General features: G+C 35.9%; 1 protein-coding gene across 11 annotated transcripts in view; it reads left to right on the forward strand.

The window, feature by feature from the left end:
• Positions 1 to 19485, forward strand: part of TMTC3 (transmembrane and tetratricopeptide repeat containing 3) — a 58895-nt gene that overhangs the window by 28957 nt on the left and 10453 nt on the right. For 7 of the 11 annotated variants that reach the window (XM_046943934.1, XM_046943935.1, XM_040671268.2 and 4 more), the window contains 5 exons: positions 220 to 331; positions 1047 to 1150; positions 2317 to 2486; positions 4151 to 4377; positions 5983 to 8262. In XM_046943934.1, coding sequence (XP_046799890.1) covers positions 220 to 331; positions 1047 to 1150; positions 2317 to 2486; positions 4151 to 4377; positions 5983 to 6806 — 1437 coding nt within the window. In that variant the 3' untranslated portion in view covers positions 6807 to 8262. Of the gene's footprint in view, positions 1 to 219; positions 332 to 1046; positions 1151 to 2316; positions 2487 to 4150; positions 4378 to 5982; positions 8263 to 19485 lie in introns of those variants that run through there. The other 4 variants (XM_040671299.2, XM_040671290.2, XM_046943940.1 and 1 more) reach the window with 1 other exon arrangement.

The raw sequence follows: 19485 nt of genomic DNA on the forward strand, positions 1-19485 counted from the left end.
TAAATGCAATTGCTCTGTACACAGTGTTGTTATTCTTTACACGAAGCAGCTTGGTTTATTATTTGTTGTGTGTTTTTTCAACCTTGAGATGTTGGACTAGATGATCTTAGATGATCCAACCTTTCTGATTCTATGATTCTGTGTAGTTAGAAGAAAATCAGGTGTTGTGTAACTGAGACTCAATACATAATAAATGTATATATATTTTGTTGTTTTTAGGTAAATAAGAACAATGCAAAGCTATGGAACAATGTGGGACATGCATTAGAAAATGACAAGAATTTTGAAAGAGCTTTGCAGTTCTTCATTCAAGCCACACAGGTGCAGCCAGGTAAAAGCTTTGACTAAGTGCCATTGAATGGCTTTTTGCTTCTCTAATGTTACATTAAACTTTGCTTCCTTAAAATGTTCTGTTCTGCACCAGTTGAACAGCAAACCATGTCAATGACTTGATCCATAGTTTCTGAGTATGATATAAGTTATTCTTACGAGAGAATAAATTTCTTCCCCAGAAAAATTCTCAGTAGAAGTTTCTATCTGTACAAAAATGAAGACTTTCCACATAAAGCTATTAGTGAAGTTCATTCAAAAAGAATGTCATCAAACCTATAATTCCTTTTGAAGCATGATTAACTGTTATTTAATTTCCTCATTTAATGCTAAGGAAAGGCAATCTATGACATATCAAAGTGCACATTTACTCTTTTTTGCATACTGTTGCTAAAGAAGTTCTGAGTAGTGCTGGACAACCTTTCCTTCTGAAAACCTAATAAATAACTTTAATGTTCTACTACAGTGGGAGATTAAAGACAGCTACATCAAAGTATGACCTCTAAGTTTTGGCTGCATACACATAACACATCTTTGGTTTGTGGTTAAATTATTAACTTCATAATTAAGGTGAAAAATAAATTGGAATTGGGTTTTGGTGGGTTTTTTTGCTGATCTTTATGCAGCACCTGTTCTTAACACTACTCTCAAAGCATAGATATTTTTTCACATTACTCAGTGCATAGAAAATGAGAAGTTTCATTCTTTTCTTCAAGATGACATTGGTGCTCACATGAATGTTGGAAGAACTTACAAAAACTTAAACAAAACTAAAGAAGCTGAGAAATCATATATGATTGCTAAATCATTGATGCCACAGGTAATTAGTAACATAATCACCATGTGGGAGGGGGCAACTTTTTCAGACCTATATTCATGATACGATTTTCTTATTTATTGTTGAAGATACTTGTTGCTGTAAACCTTATTATTAAAGCTTAAATATCTTAAATAAGATCATATTGTAAGATGTTTAAAAATACTAACTTGGACCTTAACTTAACTTAAAAAAAAAAAATTAAGTTACTTCTTATACTGTTCTGGATTTATTTTTTCTTAAATTGGGGATACAAAAAAAAAAAAAAAAAGCAAGTTAGAAATGCACACTTACAGTTTCTAATCACAACTGTTTTTATTTTCATATCCAGCCAATACAGTGATAATGTTTAGTGTTTGAGCTCATAGGAGAAGGCTTAAGTGCAGTGTTAGAGATGGGACAAGGCAGTTGAAGCAGCAAAAAAAAAAAAAATCCTTTGCATCAACATGCTTTTATAAACATGTGCTCTGTTACCTTTACCATATGATGTCAGTTTGTATTTATACCTAGAAACTGTTACTTATTTTAGCTGTTCAAGAGAAAAGGGGAGGAATATTTTGGATCATGAATGAAGGCAACAACAGTTAAGGGCAAAATTAGACTGACAGGAAAATCAGCAGTCCCTTGAGAAGAGAAAATGGCATTAAAATGTTTGCAGTGTGAAGACTGTATTAAAGAGTACATCATTTACAGTGCCATAGCATTTTCATAGCTCATGAAAATTTTTCATCTGCTGTATCAATGTCTGGTAAATCTTCCTTCCTTCCTTCTCCTCCCCCCCCCCCCTCCAGAAAAAGTGTTCTGATAGAATATCAGATTCCCTCTTGAAGCTGAGACTTCAAGAGGGAATCTTTGTATGAACGAGAACCTTTTACAAGGTCTGACTGGCTGTTAATGGCCATTTGCATGAGCCACCTCACCAAGTAGCAGAGATCAATTAACTGATGATGTCTGTATCAAATTTAAGGTGATGTCGTATGTGCTTATAGAATTAAGGATAAATAGTGTGATGTTTCTGTGATTTTTTTTTTTTTTTTTTTTCTGGAGGGAAGAGTCTGACAAATGATCTCCAATGGTACCCAAATGAGGCAGACTGAAGTGTTAGATCTGTACTGGTTGTTTTTCATTTTTTCACTCACTGGCATTTGGAAATATATTCTTTTTGACAGATTATCCCAGGTAAAAAATACGCAGCAAGAGTTGCTCCTAACCACCTGAATGTTTATATCAATCTTGCAAACTTAATTCGAGCAAATGAATCTCGCCTCGAAGAAGCAGATCAATTGTATCGGCAAGCAATAAGTATGAGGCCAGATTTCAAGCAAGCTTACATCAGCAGGTATCTTTATTAATTTTAAAGATATGTATTCTTGAATATACTTCTGTTTTATTTGCAGTGCTAGGTACAATATTTTGTTCATACAATTTCTTTAGCTGCTGGAATTGATTTATTTTCAAATAAGATGATAAAAGTTTGGAGCAGCCATTATTTATGACAAGAACTGTTCCTGTAATTCTTCTTTCAAATAGTGTGTGTTTTCCACATATCCTTTGTGTTCAAACATTATATAGGAAGGTGCTTCCATTAGATTTCTTTATGAATCTCAAACTCAGATTTATAATCTCGTTGTTCAGTTTTAAGCTAGAATACTTCTGATTAGTCTGAGTTGTGGAGTTTCATTTATTCTTTTTTAAATGATCAAGAAAATGCAAGACTTAAAGAAATAGAAAACATGAAAATAGGAGGCTAAATAAGAGTTACTTGACTGTGGATTTCGAGGCTTTTGTTCACTGTTTTGTTAATTGTGATTCTCTCTAGGACTTAGTGAGGTGCTGAGGTACTTAGTGAGATGAGATGCCATCCAGAGAGACCTAGTCAGATTTGAGCAGTGAACCGACGTGAACCTTGTGAGGTTCAACATATCCAAGTGCAAAGTCTTGCACCTGGATTGCGCAAGCCCCAAAATCAATACAAAGAAAGAACTGAGCACAGCCCTGCCAAAAAGGACTTGGGAGTACTGGTGGATAGTAAGCTGGACATGAGCCAGCAGTGTGCCCTTGCAGCCCAGCATACCAACTGTATCCCACATCAAAAGAAGTGTGGCTAGCAGGTCAAGGCAGGTGATCCTGCACCTCTGCTGTGCTCTGTTGAGATGTCATCTGGAGTACTGCATCCAGAGTGAGAGTTCCCAATACAAGAGAAGACATGGACCTGCTGGACCATGTCCAGAGGAAGGCCATAAAAACGATCCAAGAGATGGAACACTTTCCCTGCAAGGACAGACTGACAGAGCTGGGATTACTCAGTCTGGAGGGGAGAGGGCTTCAGGGAGACCTGATAGCAGACTTTCAGTATCTAAAGGGGAGCTATAAGAAAGAAAGGGACAGACTCTTCATCAGGATCAGTTGTGACAGGTCAAGGGAAAATGTTTTCAAACTAAGAGAAGATTTAGATTGGATATAAGGAAAAAGTTTTTTTTTTTTGTTTGTTTGTTTATGATGAAGTGAAGCACTGGAACCAGATGCCCAGAGAGGTGGTGGATGTCCCATCCTTGGGGACATTCAAGGTCAGGCTGAAGGGGGTTCTGAGTTGCCTGATGTAGCTGTAGCTGTCCCTACTCATTGTGGGGAACTTGGACTAGATGATGCTTAAGGCTCACTACCACCTCAACTGATTCTATGATTCTCTGAGATGCCTTGGCAGTAGCTGTTGCTGGGCCTGTATTGAGAGTCCTCGATGACTTTTGTATGGGTTTTCTTTGTAGGCTTTTTTGTCCTACTCATACATCTCCTGTATGCAAAATTCTGAGAGCTGTATGCTTTTGGAATGGTATATAAACTCAGTCCTGTGTTTTGCATTTTAAACAACAAAAAAAATTAAAAATAAAGACTAATGTTTCACATCTACTTTCTGTAGAAAAACAAAACTAAATAAACTCTGTCAATTGTTTTTGTACTTCTGTCACTTAAAGTTGCTGAAGGTTAAATTTGATTCTTCAACAGGGGAGAATTACTTTTAAAAATGAACAAGCCTCTGAAAGCTAAGGAAGCTTACCTTAGGGCTCTAGAACTAGACAGAACCAATGCAGACCTGTGGTACAACTTGGCAATTGTTTACATTGAACTGAAAGATCCAACAGAAGCCCTGAAGAATTTTAACCAAGCACTAGAACTCAACCCAATGCATAAGCTGGCGTTGTTCAACTCAGCCCTGCTAATGCAGGAATCTGGTAAGTTAGTTGTCTCTTTTAGTAATTATTGTATCTTTGCATTTATAGGATTTTAATGAATTGATGTGTTTTTGAAAAGCAGTAGTATTCATAGTATTATAGTAGTAGTCATCTTTGTAATTTATTGGTAGCATGTGGAATATTCACAGTGTACATATAATCTAATTGATTAACACCTTGAAAACTATTTTACACTTTAACATCTTGTTAAGAATAGTGTTACATAAAACTCTTCAAAATTTTTCCTCTATAATCTTAAAAAAAAAAAAAAAGTGAAATGTATAATATTAATGTTCTGCATTTGTTTTGATTTCATCCATTCCTCACAGACTAAAAAAATCTAGCTGATTTCTCTGGGTTTTAAATCTAGCACTGGGAAATATTTTCATAGTTTCCTCTGCAATATTTCTAATTATGAATCAAGTTGGATTTTCATTAGTTTTGTTTTTTCATATGTACAGCTTCTAGCTTGATGAGTAAATGTGTGGCTGTTGCCATAAAAAAGGCTGTTGAAAGTAATTAGCAAGTGATGAGTAAGGTTTGTTTCCCTTTTTCTTAGGGGTAATTTATCATCTAAATGAGATAATAGAATTGGTTGGAGCTGATCGAAATGGATTATTCTTCATCTCTTTTCACATAGTAAGTTAGGCAGTACAAGAAACACCTTGTTTCTTGTCTGAAGTAGCACATGGGCTTCAAATGAGCAGAAGTATTAGATATCTAGTTTTGCATTACTCCTACTGGAAGGTACAGAACTGTTTGAGGAGGTGGAAGAAGACAGTTAAAATCAGCTTCCTATTCCCCCATCCTTCAGCAAGCTTGTGCCTGAAATTCCTTACTAGAATATGTTCACTGAAGTATTCATAAAAATAGCACAGACTACAAGCCAGAACTGCTGCTTTTATCTGACAGATTATTTTTAGTTTTTAAAAACTGTTTGATGTGAAATAGTGAGAATATATTGTAGCCTGGCTGAATCTAGCATCACTCTATGTGATCTCTGTCAACTGTAATTCTTTTCTGTATGTGGTCAGGTGCTGGAATGAGCTGCCCAGGGAGGTGTTTGAGTCACCATCCCTGGAGGTGTCCAAGAGACATGTAGGTGTTGTGCTGAAGTACATGATTTAATGGGAAATATACCTGGTTGGTGGACGATTGGACTGAATGATCTTAGAGGTCTTTTCCAACCTTGGTGATTCTTTGATTCCATGTCTTTAACAAAATGAGTTCTAAGTTTGCCTCCATTAAAAGTGATTTACTAGAACTGACTTCTCTGTATTCCAGTTGCTCACCCATGCATTAAAATAACCGCTGTTGATCTTGCAGAGACACCTTCTGTATCCGTTGCACTAAATCTAAGTATAATTTAACGGATAATAGGATAATGATGTTTACTTTGGCTACAAGTCAGTTGTAAGTAGTTTTGTTCTGTGAGGAAGGTAACTGTCATTTACTTTTGCTGTTACACAACCCAAACAAAAAGTAGTATTTTAAACCCTTTCCCTCTCGCAGATGTTACATTTTAATTTGTGTAGCAATTAGCAATTTACTGGCCTGGCCTAAAAGTGTTTAGAATAAAATTTAAATGTATTTTCTGTCATTTAGGCAATGCTCAGCTTAGACCTGAGGCTAAACAAAGACTGTTAAATTATGTGAAAGAAGAACCACAGGATGCAAATGGTTACTTCAATTTGGGTATGCTGGCAATGGATGACAAAAAAGATACAGAAGCAGAGGCATGGATGAAGAAAGCCATAAAGTTACAGCCAAACTTTCGAAGTGCTTTGTTCAATTTGGCACTGCTTTATTCTCAGACAGCAAAAGAATTGATGGCTCTGCCCATCCTGGAAGATTTACTGAAATACTACCCTGATCATACCAAAGGTCTAATTTTGAAAGGAGATATCCTTATGAACCAAAAGAAGGATATAGTTGGAGCAAAAAAGTGTTTTGAAAAAATTTTGGAACTGGATCCCAACAATGTGCAAGGGAAACATAATCTTTGTGTAGTTTACTTTGAAGAACGAGACTTAATAAAAGCAGAAAAATGTTTGGTGGAAACTCTAGCACTGGCACCTCACGAAGAGTATATTCAGCGTCACCTAAACATAGTTAGAAGTAAAATTGCATCACTTAGTGCTCCGGAGCAGTCATCAGTTCCAGCAGGTGATACTGCCAGTGCTGCTGCAGAAGAAAAAAAAAAATCATTTCAGAATTCGAAAGAAGTGAAAAATGAGCAGAAACCTTCCCAGACAACAGCTGGTAACAATAAAGGGCATTCAAAAAATAAGAAACAAGCAGAGAAAAACAGTATGGAAAAAAAAGATACTCCCAGAAAATCTACAAAAGAAATCAAAGATATTGAGAAAAAGAGAGTTGCTGCTTTGAAAAGACTAGAAGAGATTGAACGTATATTAAATGGTGAATAGCCTTTATTATGTCACAGTAGAGTACAGGGGTGTACTATTTTTAATTGTTGTTTAATATATGAACCAACTGGAAGGTGATTTCAGTATTTTGCAAATAGAACAAAATGTTGACTGTCTATCACTTACCAAGAAGCAGAACTCACTGTAATGTTTTATGCAACAAAACTACAACTTTTAAATATGAGGGGGATGGATGGGGATGGAAGGATAATGGGCTGAGAGCAATTTTAAATGCAGAATCTTAAAATTGAGAAAGTGACTCTCAAAAGTGATTTGTAAGTCAGGGATATTCAGGAATGCTACTTTAAAAGAGTCAGCAAAAGAACTGAGTGGAGGACTAATGGGATAAGCCAGGCACTGCTGCCATAAAAATCTGTTTGTATTAACAATTTCTACATTTCCGTTTGCACATCAGCAGTTTAAATCTTTCTGTACCTTTGCTCCACATAGAAAAGCATTTTTCTATGTGTTATTTGTTTCCAGAGCTTAGCAAAAAGTCAGTAAAATGCCACTGGTTGTAGTATGTATCCATTAGACCATAGGACAATGCAGCAGCAACACTAAAATTTTCAATTGTGTTCTAAATATGGAATGATACAATAATTGTATTTGTTCTCTACTTACTGCAAAGTTTTGTGCAGTTTTACTTGATAACTCCTATGGTGCTCTTGAGATCTTTAGAGTCTACTTTTAAAGAAAATGTGTGTTTTTTCTTCAACTATCAAACATCTGTTTGTTTGGGGTTTGTTTGTTTTTTTTGTTTTTTTTTTAATATATATACATGTACACACACCAAAAAAAAGTGGGGTTTTTTTGGTTGGTTGGTTTTTTTTGTTGTTGTTTTTTTTTTTTTTTTTTTTTTGGGTTTTTTTTTTCCCTATATTCATTGAATACTGACAAATGCACTTTTGGTACAGTAAGCAGTATGCTATGCAGTAGTTCTTGTGAACTGTGTTTCAATGACTGTGGATTGACTCCTTGGTGTAGGAAATTCTTCTTTGTTTAGTATAATGGATTTACTGTTCATTGGACAGAACTTTTAGTCTCATGACTTTTTGTGACACTAACTTAAGCAATGATTGCTTAGAGCAATTTGATAATATTTAAACCACTGAATTTAGCAATGTTTAATGCAAGGAAATTTGGATAAGGTACTTCCAAATACTAAGATTTTCATTTTGATAATTTGTCATGAATGTGTGCTTTTTATTAAATATTTATTTTGACTACTAAAATAATCCCATTTACATTTTGCCACTAATACACCATTTTTATTTCCTACATGACATTAATTTTTGTAATTTCAGTGTTCCTTTTATCTTTGTGCAATGCATATATTTTTTGTTCGTATATATTATCGATTACCAAAACCTGACGCTTTATGTAACTGTTGAGAAAGGAAAAGAGGAGATGGGTTCAGTAATAATTTAATCATTAAATCTAACTTTACTCTTCATGTTCTGTCTTCTTTAATGATGTAGAAATATTCCTTAGCAACTGTACTGTTTAACTATAGTCCTTTCTGTAACTGCTCAGCTTTCTGCCTTTTGGCAGTAATCCAGTTGTATGTAAGATGTAGTGTTTATCTTTGTGGGAGGGTTCTTCAATGTTTGAAGGCCTTGCAGGGACCTTGGGACTATTATGTATTGTTTGTAATGTTACTACAACAAGCTTGTATGGTAATAACTAGGAAAAGAGAGTGTGGGTTTTTAAAACAATGATTTAAAAGCTGCAGATGTAACTAGGTGGAGCCTTTCTTCATATACAAATTTTAAGTTTTTCCTTTAGCACCAGAAGTCTATAGACAACACCTGGAAAATCACTGCATTATCTTAATTGGTGAATAATTGGATACGTGTAGGTAAAATAGTTGATATGTAGAGCTCTACCGGAATACAAAGTAGCGTATTAAGTCTGCCCTCCTTACCTTAGCTTTAGGAATGAATTAGTCATTGTTCTGGTTGATACAAAGGAACATTCATTTGAAAGTGAATTTGAAAAGATATTTTCTTCTGACCAAGTGGGCAAAATTTGGTCTGATCGTTTAAGAGGAGAAAAGGCACATTTTCGGTTCTGGCATTTGAGTTTCTGTCACTTGACTCTCATCTTGCCCATCCAAGTACCTGCTCTTTAGGAACTAGCAGGAAGTGTTAGATTCACTGACACTCAAAGGTGTCATCTGGTTTAAGTGAATGAAATCATCAGATTGAGATAAACTAGAGAATGCTCATAGTAGGTGTTCCAGTCTCTTAACAGACACTGTACACCCTTTGTTTTAGAGAAATTGTAGTAAAAACAAGTATTTTCTCAGTGTGCCAAGTTGGATTTAGCCTGTTTAGGATGCATCAACCATTTTAAACTCATAGGAAGAATGTTACAGTAAAGTTAAGCAGCATAGCTTCTAAAAATAGTCAAATTATACATTCATCCACACCTGATCTATTTTTTTAGTGTATTGTTTTTATGAGCTCTGTCAGGGGAAATTGTTGGGTATTATGAAGAATAGGAAATATCTTCCTATAAACAGGCATGTGCAGAATTTCATGGGTTGGAGTCAAAAAGAACCAAGTGCAAGAGGAATTCTTCCCAGTGTTCAGTGCTGTTTGCACCTTGCTTAGTCAATATTGAAAGAAAAAAGGGCGAGGACAGGAGTAAACATGCAGAAATATAGCGGTAGATGGAGGGTCACTTGCAAGGAATGTAAGAAAATGTGCTACCTTCAACTGAATGCTATTGGAATTTTTTTATTTTGGCCATTACAGAGACTTACTAGTCTGTAACTTATTTTGAAACCTAACACAATTTCAGTGCATTTAAAAGGAAAATGATGTGCTGAAATCTTAGGGAAATGTGAGTCTTGCCTTTAAGCTGTGAAATAATGTCTTTACAACCTACAGCAACTCTTCATGCAGATCCTCATTTCCTACTGAACCTCTGGCACTGAGAGATCCTCCTATAAAGAAACAAGGTTCTTATGTGCACGTGGGATGCAAAAGATGCACATGTTTTTTGTTGCTCTGGAGCTATGACTGTTGTGACCATGTTCCTCCTAAATGGATATAAATTGCTGATAAAACTATGTTTGATTATTTGGCCTTTTCTTGTTCACCAAAAATAGCTGAACTGAACTGGGGCTGTGGGATACTGAGGCAACCTCACTCTTAATGCAAGTTCAGAGCAAAGCACTAACCTGCTAGAAATACCTCCTTTCTCACAGAAGATGCTGTTAATTGTGGAGGTTAAGTACTTCAAAAGCTGCTGAAGTGTTTTGGCACTATGCATATAGTTGTCCAACACAGCATATGAGTAGATTTCCCTTCCTCATCCATAAAGCATTACAAGACTAATAGGCACAAAGAATAGCTTTTCAGGTGCATTACTTCAGTCACCTTCTACTTCATGGTCCGATTAGGTTTTTGCAAGATCAGACTGTATGTACCTTGTAAAGCTGCCCACCCTGCATCCAAGGTACAGAGCTATGAACATGCAGGCTTGTGGCATTTGTTTCTTCTTGAAATTTCATTGAGGCTTAATGGAGATCAAAACAATTCTGGGAAGTCAGCACCCGCCCCAAGCTCTTGCAGACTTTGTATCCCACAAAGGTGCAAATAAAAGTCCCAGTTTGGGCAAAAGTATGTGGCTGGGACTTTTCACAGCAGAGGCTCTGATCCATCTCTGCCTGGCAAAATGTCTGGAACTGAAGCAGAACCTACTTCTAAGGACCTGCATCAGATGCATCAAAGTTCAGTCTAGGAATCCTGCTTTGCTTAGGCAAAAAGCATGAAAATGGAAAGGATGGAAGACACCTCTCCTTCCACCCACTTTTCATCTCACTTCCCCTACTTAGAAAATTAGTAACACTCTTCGTGTAATGTTTCAGCTGAGCCAGGAGCGCCTGCTCCCTAAACCTCCAACCTAGCTTACGAAAAGGTAAGTAAACCTTTTCTCTTTGCAATCAAAACAGTGTAGCTTACTAGTTCACATGCATTTCTATACTACATTTAAAGCAAAGGAAGAAAACTCTAAATGAATACCACATTATCTTTGTAACAGGTAATGGTAGTGAAGCTAGTGTTCAGAACTTAAATCCTCCTTTCTACAGTCTGATGTTAGTGCCCTTTCACAAACCAGTGGTTCTGCACACAGGACATATGTCTTTTGGTTCCATACACGGTTATCTGTCTCAAATAAATACAAATAAGAAGGGAGAAAACCCACCACTGAACCTTCTGCATAATTCTTCTGGGATGGGAATAATGTAATAATAGCTATTACTATAAAAATAATCTTTTTTTTCTTTTTTTCTTTTTTTCTTTTTTTTCCCCCTTTTCCTTTTCTGTACCTTAGAAAATCGTTTTATCTCAATCCCTGAGTTCTACTTTTTTTTTTTTTTTTTTTCTTTTCACTGGGAAGGGATTGGAATGACTGAACCACTATGTGGTGCTGAGCCACCTGCTGAGTTAAACCACAACAGCTGTGTAACTTCCTTGAGCTAGGGAAGAGCTTGAGAGAACCAAGTTTAACCTTCCACAGTGCAGTTTAATTCTTTCAAAGGTTACTAGAAAGAGAGTTGGATTTTACAGGTATTAGGTACCCCAGTCTGAGGAATCCTGCTTTTAAAACAAAACATTGCTGTGTTTGTAGACTCCAGCATAATGCAAGCAATTTTCAACCGCTACATCTTTTCCAGCATAGGAGATAAATGAAAACCACGCATAGATAAATCTACGTTCAGCTGGTGTCTTCAAATATGCTTACAAAACTGTCAGTGACTTGTACTACATGTCCACATAGAGACATTAACATGGTTTGCAGCGGTTTCAGAGGTTATACACTTGTCTGGATGAGCTGTCTTTTATTTTATTTTGTTGAGATGTGGGTACAAAGAAATAAAAATGTGGGTGTGTGGGGCTTTTCGTGATAGACTATACCTTGAAAATGTGGAAAGATTTACATATGCTAATGAGTGAATGGGTGGTGCTGGCAAAAATTCTAGTTACCAGTGACTTGGCAGCAGGGATAAATTGATGTATTTGATATAGTTTGAGGGAGGATAAAGCATAAAAGCTTTATATGAGGTTGCAAATGCTCTGCATCTTTTCTGAGTTGCAACTGTCATGAATGTGAAGTGTGATGGATGCTGCATAGAATAAAAGCGAGCATTAAAATGAAGGAAGTTATTCAGACTTGACCTACACCTATTCAGAATATATCTTTGTTCTTTATGTGTAGTCACTACCGTATTGTCTTTCTAAATACACATAGCAAGATATTTTTAATTATATGTGTATTCATGCATACACAATGCAAGTAGGTGGAGGAGGAAAATGCAACAATTACAGGATGTCTTACCAAAAGTAGGAGTCATAGTTTGATTTTTAAAGTACCTTGAAATTTTTCTCACCTTTATTTGATCAGCAGTTGTTAACTCAGTGCTATGTTTTGTTGTACGTGATCATCACAGTGTTGTAGCACTAACTCACCAGTACAGAGGAAAAAAAAAAGAAAAAAAAAAACAGATTTTGACAACTGATGCTCACAGGAAGTCAGTTTTTACCATTCCTCAGCCCTCAATTCAGTAACAGGTTTTCTTGGGTGTGCTGCATGTGTCTGCTACAGGAATATCAGAAATCACATGACTTTTTGCAAGATATAGCAGGTATTCTGTAGATGTTAAAACGTGCCTTCTCATTAGCAGCATGACAAAGGCAGCATGATTACATTGCGCACACCTGAGAGCTGTACAGAGAGGGGAGAAGTGAGGGTAGCCAATCTCTAAGAAATGCTAAGTGTTATTGAAATCTAGTAATTGTACAAAAGCCATGTAATAGCTGCTGTACTCAGAAATGGTGCAAAAGTACAGTGTGTTTGTTTTTGTTCTATTTTTTTAAGGTTAAAAAAAGAACAAAGACAACAAGTGATAAAAAGAAGTTTAAAAGGATCTTCTGAACGCCCTTTCTACCTTCCGGAACAATTTTCAGACACAAATACAATGCTGGCTTTTTTTCAGTTCTCTACATAAGCACTTTAACTTTTGTAGAAAGAATAGTTGCAAACAAAACAAAGACAATAAAAGATGTGAGATGTTAATACTCGGGAAATTCAAATTCTCTACAGAAACAGCAAAGGAAGCTGCAAAGGAGCAGTGTTTCTTCAGATGTATTTATATGGATTTGTATGAAGTATATGATCTGTTGATGAGGATTATCTGGATAAGTCATACTGTATTCCTGACACTTACTTGGCTGAATATAGTCAATCAAGTTTCTAGTGTGAATATTTAGCCTTAAATTTACCGTTCTAGAGCTTTTTCTTCAGCTGTTTTTACAGATATTGCAACAGAACTGACTTGCTGGAATATCCGTAAGAACAAACAAAAAGTTTTTTGGAATAATTTCATTATGATCAACATGCATGAAATGTAAATGTATATACATAGGTAATTCTGAAAGTAGAGCTTCCTTTCTATTTCCATAGAAACTACAACAGATACAAAGAACACAAAACACTATTTGCTAGAGAAAAATCTCAGCTACTAAACACCTTTTCCATGCTTTCTAACATAGTTACCACCATTAGCTGTGCATTTTCATCAGCAACAAACAAGAGCCTGCATGCCACACCCATAACCGTCTGCACCAGCAGAGGTGATCCACTGTCGCCACTGCTGAAGCATAGCACTCACTGCCTCACTGTGCTCACATCCACTGTTTGATCCCCATACATGTTCATTGAGCACTGATCAATGTCAGCAGGCACCATTTTTTCTGCATGGAGTGATTCAATGACAGACCATTACTTAACAAACGCTTCCATGTCGGACGCCATTGTGTCAGACTGTCCCTCTGCTGTCATGTGTCTCACAGCAACAAAATGTAATAGGATATTGATGGAATGGTTCAGCCTCTACTGCCATACCACCAATGTCCGCCTCTGATGTCATCATGGTCTGACTTAGTAAAATAGGAGGCATTCATTTCAGAGCAGCCCTCATATTATGCATTGTGCAAGGGTAAAAGCAACAATGAAATTACAAAGATTTTAATTTCATGTAAGGAATTAAAATGATACCTTAGGATTTTATAAGGATACTCCAATTATGTGCACTAGCTTATCTTGTGATAAAATTCACAAACAAAACCTTGATTCCATTGACTTCCTTTTGATCATCTTTCTTCTAACCCCTCATTTTGTTCTTTTCCTATCTGCACCACCTTTTTTTTTTTTTTTTCCAAACCATATGTACAAAATTGCCAGATGATCCTTCAATTTGTGAACAGAAGAGAAATTCTACATTGCTAGATTTATAGGAATTAAATAAATATAAGGCAATTGAAATGCATAAAAGTCATCTAGATTTTTATGATTTAAAATAATAATAACAACAAAATACTGCTGTATGGTGTCTGGGTATCTCAAAAGAGCTTTCTGGGTGACGAAAAAATATAGCAAACTAGCTTATCAATTACAGGCCATATCAACTACAGAGTTTAAAACCTGTCATATGGTTGCTTTCATTGGTACACTGTTCCTTTTCAGTTCAAGGTGAGATGCTATTAGGGACCAAAGGTTAAACTGAATGGGGATAACACAGGCTATTTCTTGAATACTTAGAGGTTCTCTTTGTTCTCTTGTGTTCTTTTGTTTCTCTTGCATTGGTACATTCTCACACTGCCTGTGCTTCAGGACAGAGGCTGTAGAGAAAAAAGAAAAAGGAGAGGTTTTGAAGTCTTCGTGTATTTGTTACTGATGAGCATCTTCAGTGTTTTGGTTTTTATTTTAAATATATCTTTAACATAAGAGTATATGAATCCCATAAGTAAGTCTTCGCTAAAGAACTAGAACAGTTATCTCAATATTTTTTTAGGATGATTATTCATTTCACTTTCTTATTGCAAACTGTTATTGCAATTTGAACAAGCAACGTAGAAAAATATCTGCAGACGGTGATGACTGAGTTACCGTTTATTACCTAGTATGGAGCACTTGCATAAATCATGCAAAGGATCAGCTAAGTGCTATGTTATATCTTGTGTTTTGGTTTGTTTGCTGCTCAAGATCTAACAGCATTTTGAGATGGCAGTAGTTATTGCTTCCAGGGTCAGCCACTGTTCGTGCTATTGTTCGCCTGCAACCCTGTTATCACTTTAGAGGCAAAAGCTGTTATCAGTTGGGCTTGACCTCTTGATAACTACCTTGTTAAAAGGATGAGGACTGGTAGAGTCAACAAACCAAACTGGAACAAGATTTCAAAAAGGTCGTGATTATGTCAATAATAACTGTTTTATGAATAAAATTACCTAGCGTTGTTCCATATTTCTGTCCTGCATTTAGCTGTTTGCAACTGTTTTCCTTAAGTCATAGTAGAAACTTTGCTATGGTTCAGGCCAGTAAGAATATAAATCTTAAGCAGCAATCCAATCCATGTTCTCCATGTGACAAGAAAAATTGCAATGCTCTGAATAACACCTTAAAAAGATATGGCCTCTGACCCGAGAAGATCATGGAAGTATGTGACGATCTAAACAAGGAAATAAATAAAAATGGTGTTTCCATTATATATTGGCAACTGGCAGTAAAGCATCTAGGGTTTTACAAAGCTTCAACAGTCTATTGAAGTATGGAGATCTCCATAATATTGTTCATTAACATACCTTCCTGCCTGTAGTTTTCTTCATGAGAAATTGTTGTTTTTCTGTAACTGCATAATCAAAGGAAAAACAGTAATCCGCTCTTTAAACATCACTGTCAAATCCCATACTCAGAATTTTTAGTTGTAATTTAGAGTTGTTATGCATACATGCTGAAGAGCCTAAATGTAGACCTACAGCAAACAGCAAATGTGCTGTAAAGGCCATGTTCAGAATATTGCAAATACAGTACAACTGGAAATTCTTAAGAGAAAAAAAAAAAAAAGTATATAAGGTTTTTGACCACAAGGATACAACCAGTGTGTCAGGAGCTGTCTACTCCACAGATTTCTAGGAGCTTGAGTATGTGTTAGAGAAATATGGCTTTTCTTCCTTCTTCTAAGCATTCAGTTTCAGAGATTGAAAGTGGGTTACTTGTGTTACATTTTAATTTGATGTGGCTGCTCTTCAGAGGAGTTCTGCTGCATATCCAATGTGTTTGAGGACTGTAGCGGATGATGTATGAACAGAGGCTCAAGAAGCTGGGTTTGTTTTGCCTAAAGACAAAGGCCACAGGGAATTATTTCGGTCTTCAACTCCGTAGCACAGAAGCTGTAGCCAGATCATCTTCAGTGATGCACAGCAAATGTAACAGGCAAAAACTGCAGTAAGGGAAATCGTAATTAAATGTAACAAAATCCTTCACAATTAAGAATAATCACTAAAGCAGAGTTGTGGGATCTCTGCCTATCAGAGTTCAGAATTTTCTTGGAAGTTGACCATCCTGGCCAAACTTTGACTTTAGGCCTGCTTTGCTTAGGGATCTGGACTAGGTCCCCTCCAACTCAGGTTACTCTCATTCTGTTCTGTCGTTCTGTTTGCATTACTCTTTGCACAGTCACACACCTGAATGTTGTTTCATATGTAATGTTGTTTCATGCCTTCTGTAAACACCTCAGTTTATGGAAGCTCGCACTTTTCTTGCATATTTATTTACCTGACTGCTCCTCTTAGCATTCTCATTTGGGGATAGTCATACTAATCAGAAACACGTCACCTCTTTGCCTCCTCACATGCTCCTCAGCTGTCCCATCCTTGTGTGAATACAGCTGTACTAGCCAACTGTTTCAAAAGGGCTGGAGCAAGACATTTTACTATGCTGGATACTGTCCAGGCTAACTCCAGGCAAAATTCAAAAAGGTATAGGGAAAGATAACAGCAATGATCAAATTCATGGAAAGGCATCATGGAAGTTCTGTATTACTTAAATGAGGGTTTTCAGGATAGAAGAGATACAGGAAAGAATCACAAAATTTAAGGTGGAGAGTAATAGAAAGTTACTTAATTTCCTTTAATAGTAGCTAGAGGACATAAATGAATGAAGGTGTTTTTTTTGTTAAAAAGAATGTATTTATGTAATACATCATTAAATTTTGTAGCTTATTCCAGGATGTTGTGGTTACTAAGTTATAAAAGATCCCAAGAACCAAGGAGCTGTATTGATAAGAACAGAGATCTCTGAAATGCTATTAAACACAAAGAAATCAGTGTCACATCTGTTTGAGAAAGATCTTTCTCCCAGAACTTGATGAGATATACCTAGAGGAAAAAAAGGTACTTTTGCTGTAATGCTCAGTTTTTCCCTAAACTCTGGTACTGGTATCAAACTCCTATTATAAGACAGAAGTTTGCAAAAAACTAAGGTGGAAATATGCTTGACTGTTTTACATATCAGCAGGGTCATAAAATACTGAAGTCATTTAGCAGAAAACAAGGTGACTGAGCTGAAAAGGTATCTCCAGTAGAAAGATATTAATAATGCTCATCTGGAATACAAACTTACTTATTTTTGTTTACCTATGTTCAAGGTCAGTAAATTCCAATTAAAAAAAAATACAGAGAATTTCTGCTGGCTGTATAGGGAAAGCAGAGAGCTTATATTCTGCAAAGGGCTAGAGCTTGTTATCTAAGGCTAAGCAAAATCAAAAGGGCATGTGGTTATCAGAATACCCAGTAAGAGGTTATAAAATGGAAGAAAAAATACCACTTAGGCTAAAAGCCAATGTTTGTACAAGAACAAAAAAGGAGAAAACAACTATAAATAACTCAGGCTGGAAATGAGGCAAAAGGCACAGACTACCAGAACAATAAATGAGGCAAATATTTTTCACACACAAGCTATTTTAAGTTAAGGCCATGAGCAGTTTTGAAAGTGAATGCATTAGATGCTGCTTCTGATAATGAATTACATTTTGTGACCAAAGAGGTTCGTTTGAATTTTTTGTTCCACTAAAGAACCTTGAACTAAAAAATAATCAGAATTTTATCCCATCATCTGTTTTAGAGCACATGTTTAAATTGGAGAAGTTCTGTTAAATTAAAAATTCCTACTGCAAAATTGCATATTTTGCATGTGAAATTATTCTGCACAGAACAGTATGAAATAAGATTATATTAAAATTTTCTGTGTTTATAATCTTTCTGAAATCTTAATATGAGAGTGAAAATCTGTTGTCTGAACATATATACTAAGTTTCTTACTGAACTATTTTGTCTTCTTACTTCTTTGTATTGAGAAACTCCTGCTAGAAGTGACATAAAGGAAGAGCAAAACATTTATAGTGCCAACTAAATGATCGTAGAATCATAGGATCACTTGAGTTGGAAGGGACCCTCAAAGATCATCTAGCCCAACTGGCCTGCAATGAACAAGGACAGCTACAGCTAGATCAGGTTGTTCAGAGCCCCCTCCAGCCTGACTATGAATGTCTCCAGGAAGCACATATGAAGCAATGGTGCATCACTGAATTCCTCCATGTGCAAAAAATGGCAGTCACTGATATGCATCACACTTCTTGAATGTTTATGGAGACAAACCATGGATGTGAGCACAGTGAGGCTGTGGGTGGTATGTTTCAGCAGTGGCAACAGTGACATGAAAGATAAGCCATGTTCCAAAAATCCATGTTGTTTTTTTTTATGCTGCATGCAGGCTGTTGTTCATTGTAGGTGAAAATGGATAGCTAATGGTGGTGACTATGTTGAAAAAAAGTGCTTTGTAGCTGAGAATTTTCTCTATCAAATAGTGTTATTGTGCTCTTTGCATCAGTTGTAGTTCCCTTGGAAACAAATAGGAGGCATTATTTTCAGAGTGACCTATGTACATTATAACAGTAGTTGAAGTTAGAAAGTAGGTGTGAATCAAGAAGAAATTAAGAATAAAGTATTTTTATTGGACTGTAATTTTTATTTTTCTTAATATGATTTGTAGCTCTGCCTTTATATGGATGTGAATAGTAAATCTTAGCTACTGGATTGTCTCCTAGAAACTCATTAATGTAGTAAAGAAATACATAACAAAAGTAAAATATACTTTATTCTATTATTCAGTGGATGCAGAAAATCTGGTTGTTCAAATATGTCCTATTTCAAGAAAAAGTATTTCATATTCTTTTTAAAATTAATTTAAAAAAAAAAAAACCTGAAAACAATTCTAAGATTGCAAGCAATGACAATATCAAAGAATGCTGAGTGTGTGTGTTTAAAAATAAAATGAAGTTTTGAGAAGAGTTTCCAGCTTTGCTTTTCAAAACTACTGAACACAATTTTTGAAAAATGTAGTCTGATCTTCATCCAAATGTTTTTCCTCTTCTCCTTCTCTTCTTGATTCTGCACAAAGATGTAAGGAATGTACTCATACCATTTTTCATTTTCATATAGTGATTCAGAAAAGATCCAAATGTAAACCTAATTATCATAATCTATCATTTAGTTTCTCATCAAATAACAGGTTTATTCAAGCAGAAGTCATACATTTTACATGCCCAGTGAGGGTCTATCTTGACATTTTCAGTACCCGAGGCAGAAACATATTTTTGTATTTATAATAAATCGGTTCTATATCCTCTCTTTTAGAATTCTGGCTGTGAAAATTTGTATTTTGAAGTGCTTCCTGCTTGTACTGTAGTTTGACGCTCAATACAAAATAATTCATTCATGAGCATGTCTTGGCAAGTAGATAATGCAGATTGTCCTGACCTCTTCTGCCA

The sequence above is a fragment of the Gallus gallus genome, chromosome 1 (assembly GCF_016699485.2).
Source record: "Gallus gallus isolate bGalGal1 chromosome 1, bGalGal1.mat.broiler.GRCg7b, whole genome shotgun sequence".
In the NCBI taxonomy this organism is placed as follows: Eukaryota; Metazoa; Chordata; class Aves; order Galliformes; family Phasianidae; genus Gallus; species Gallus gallus.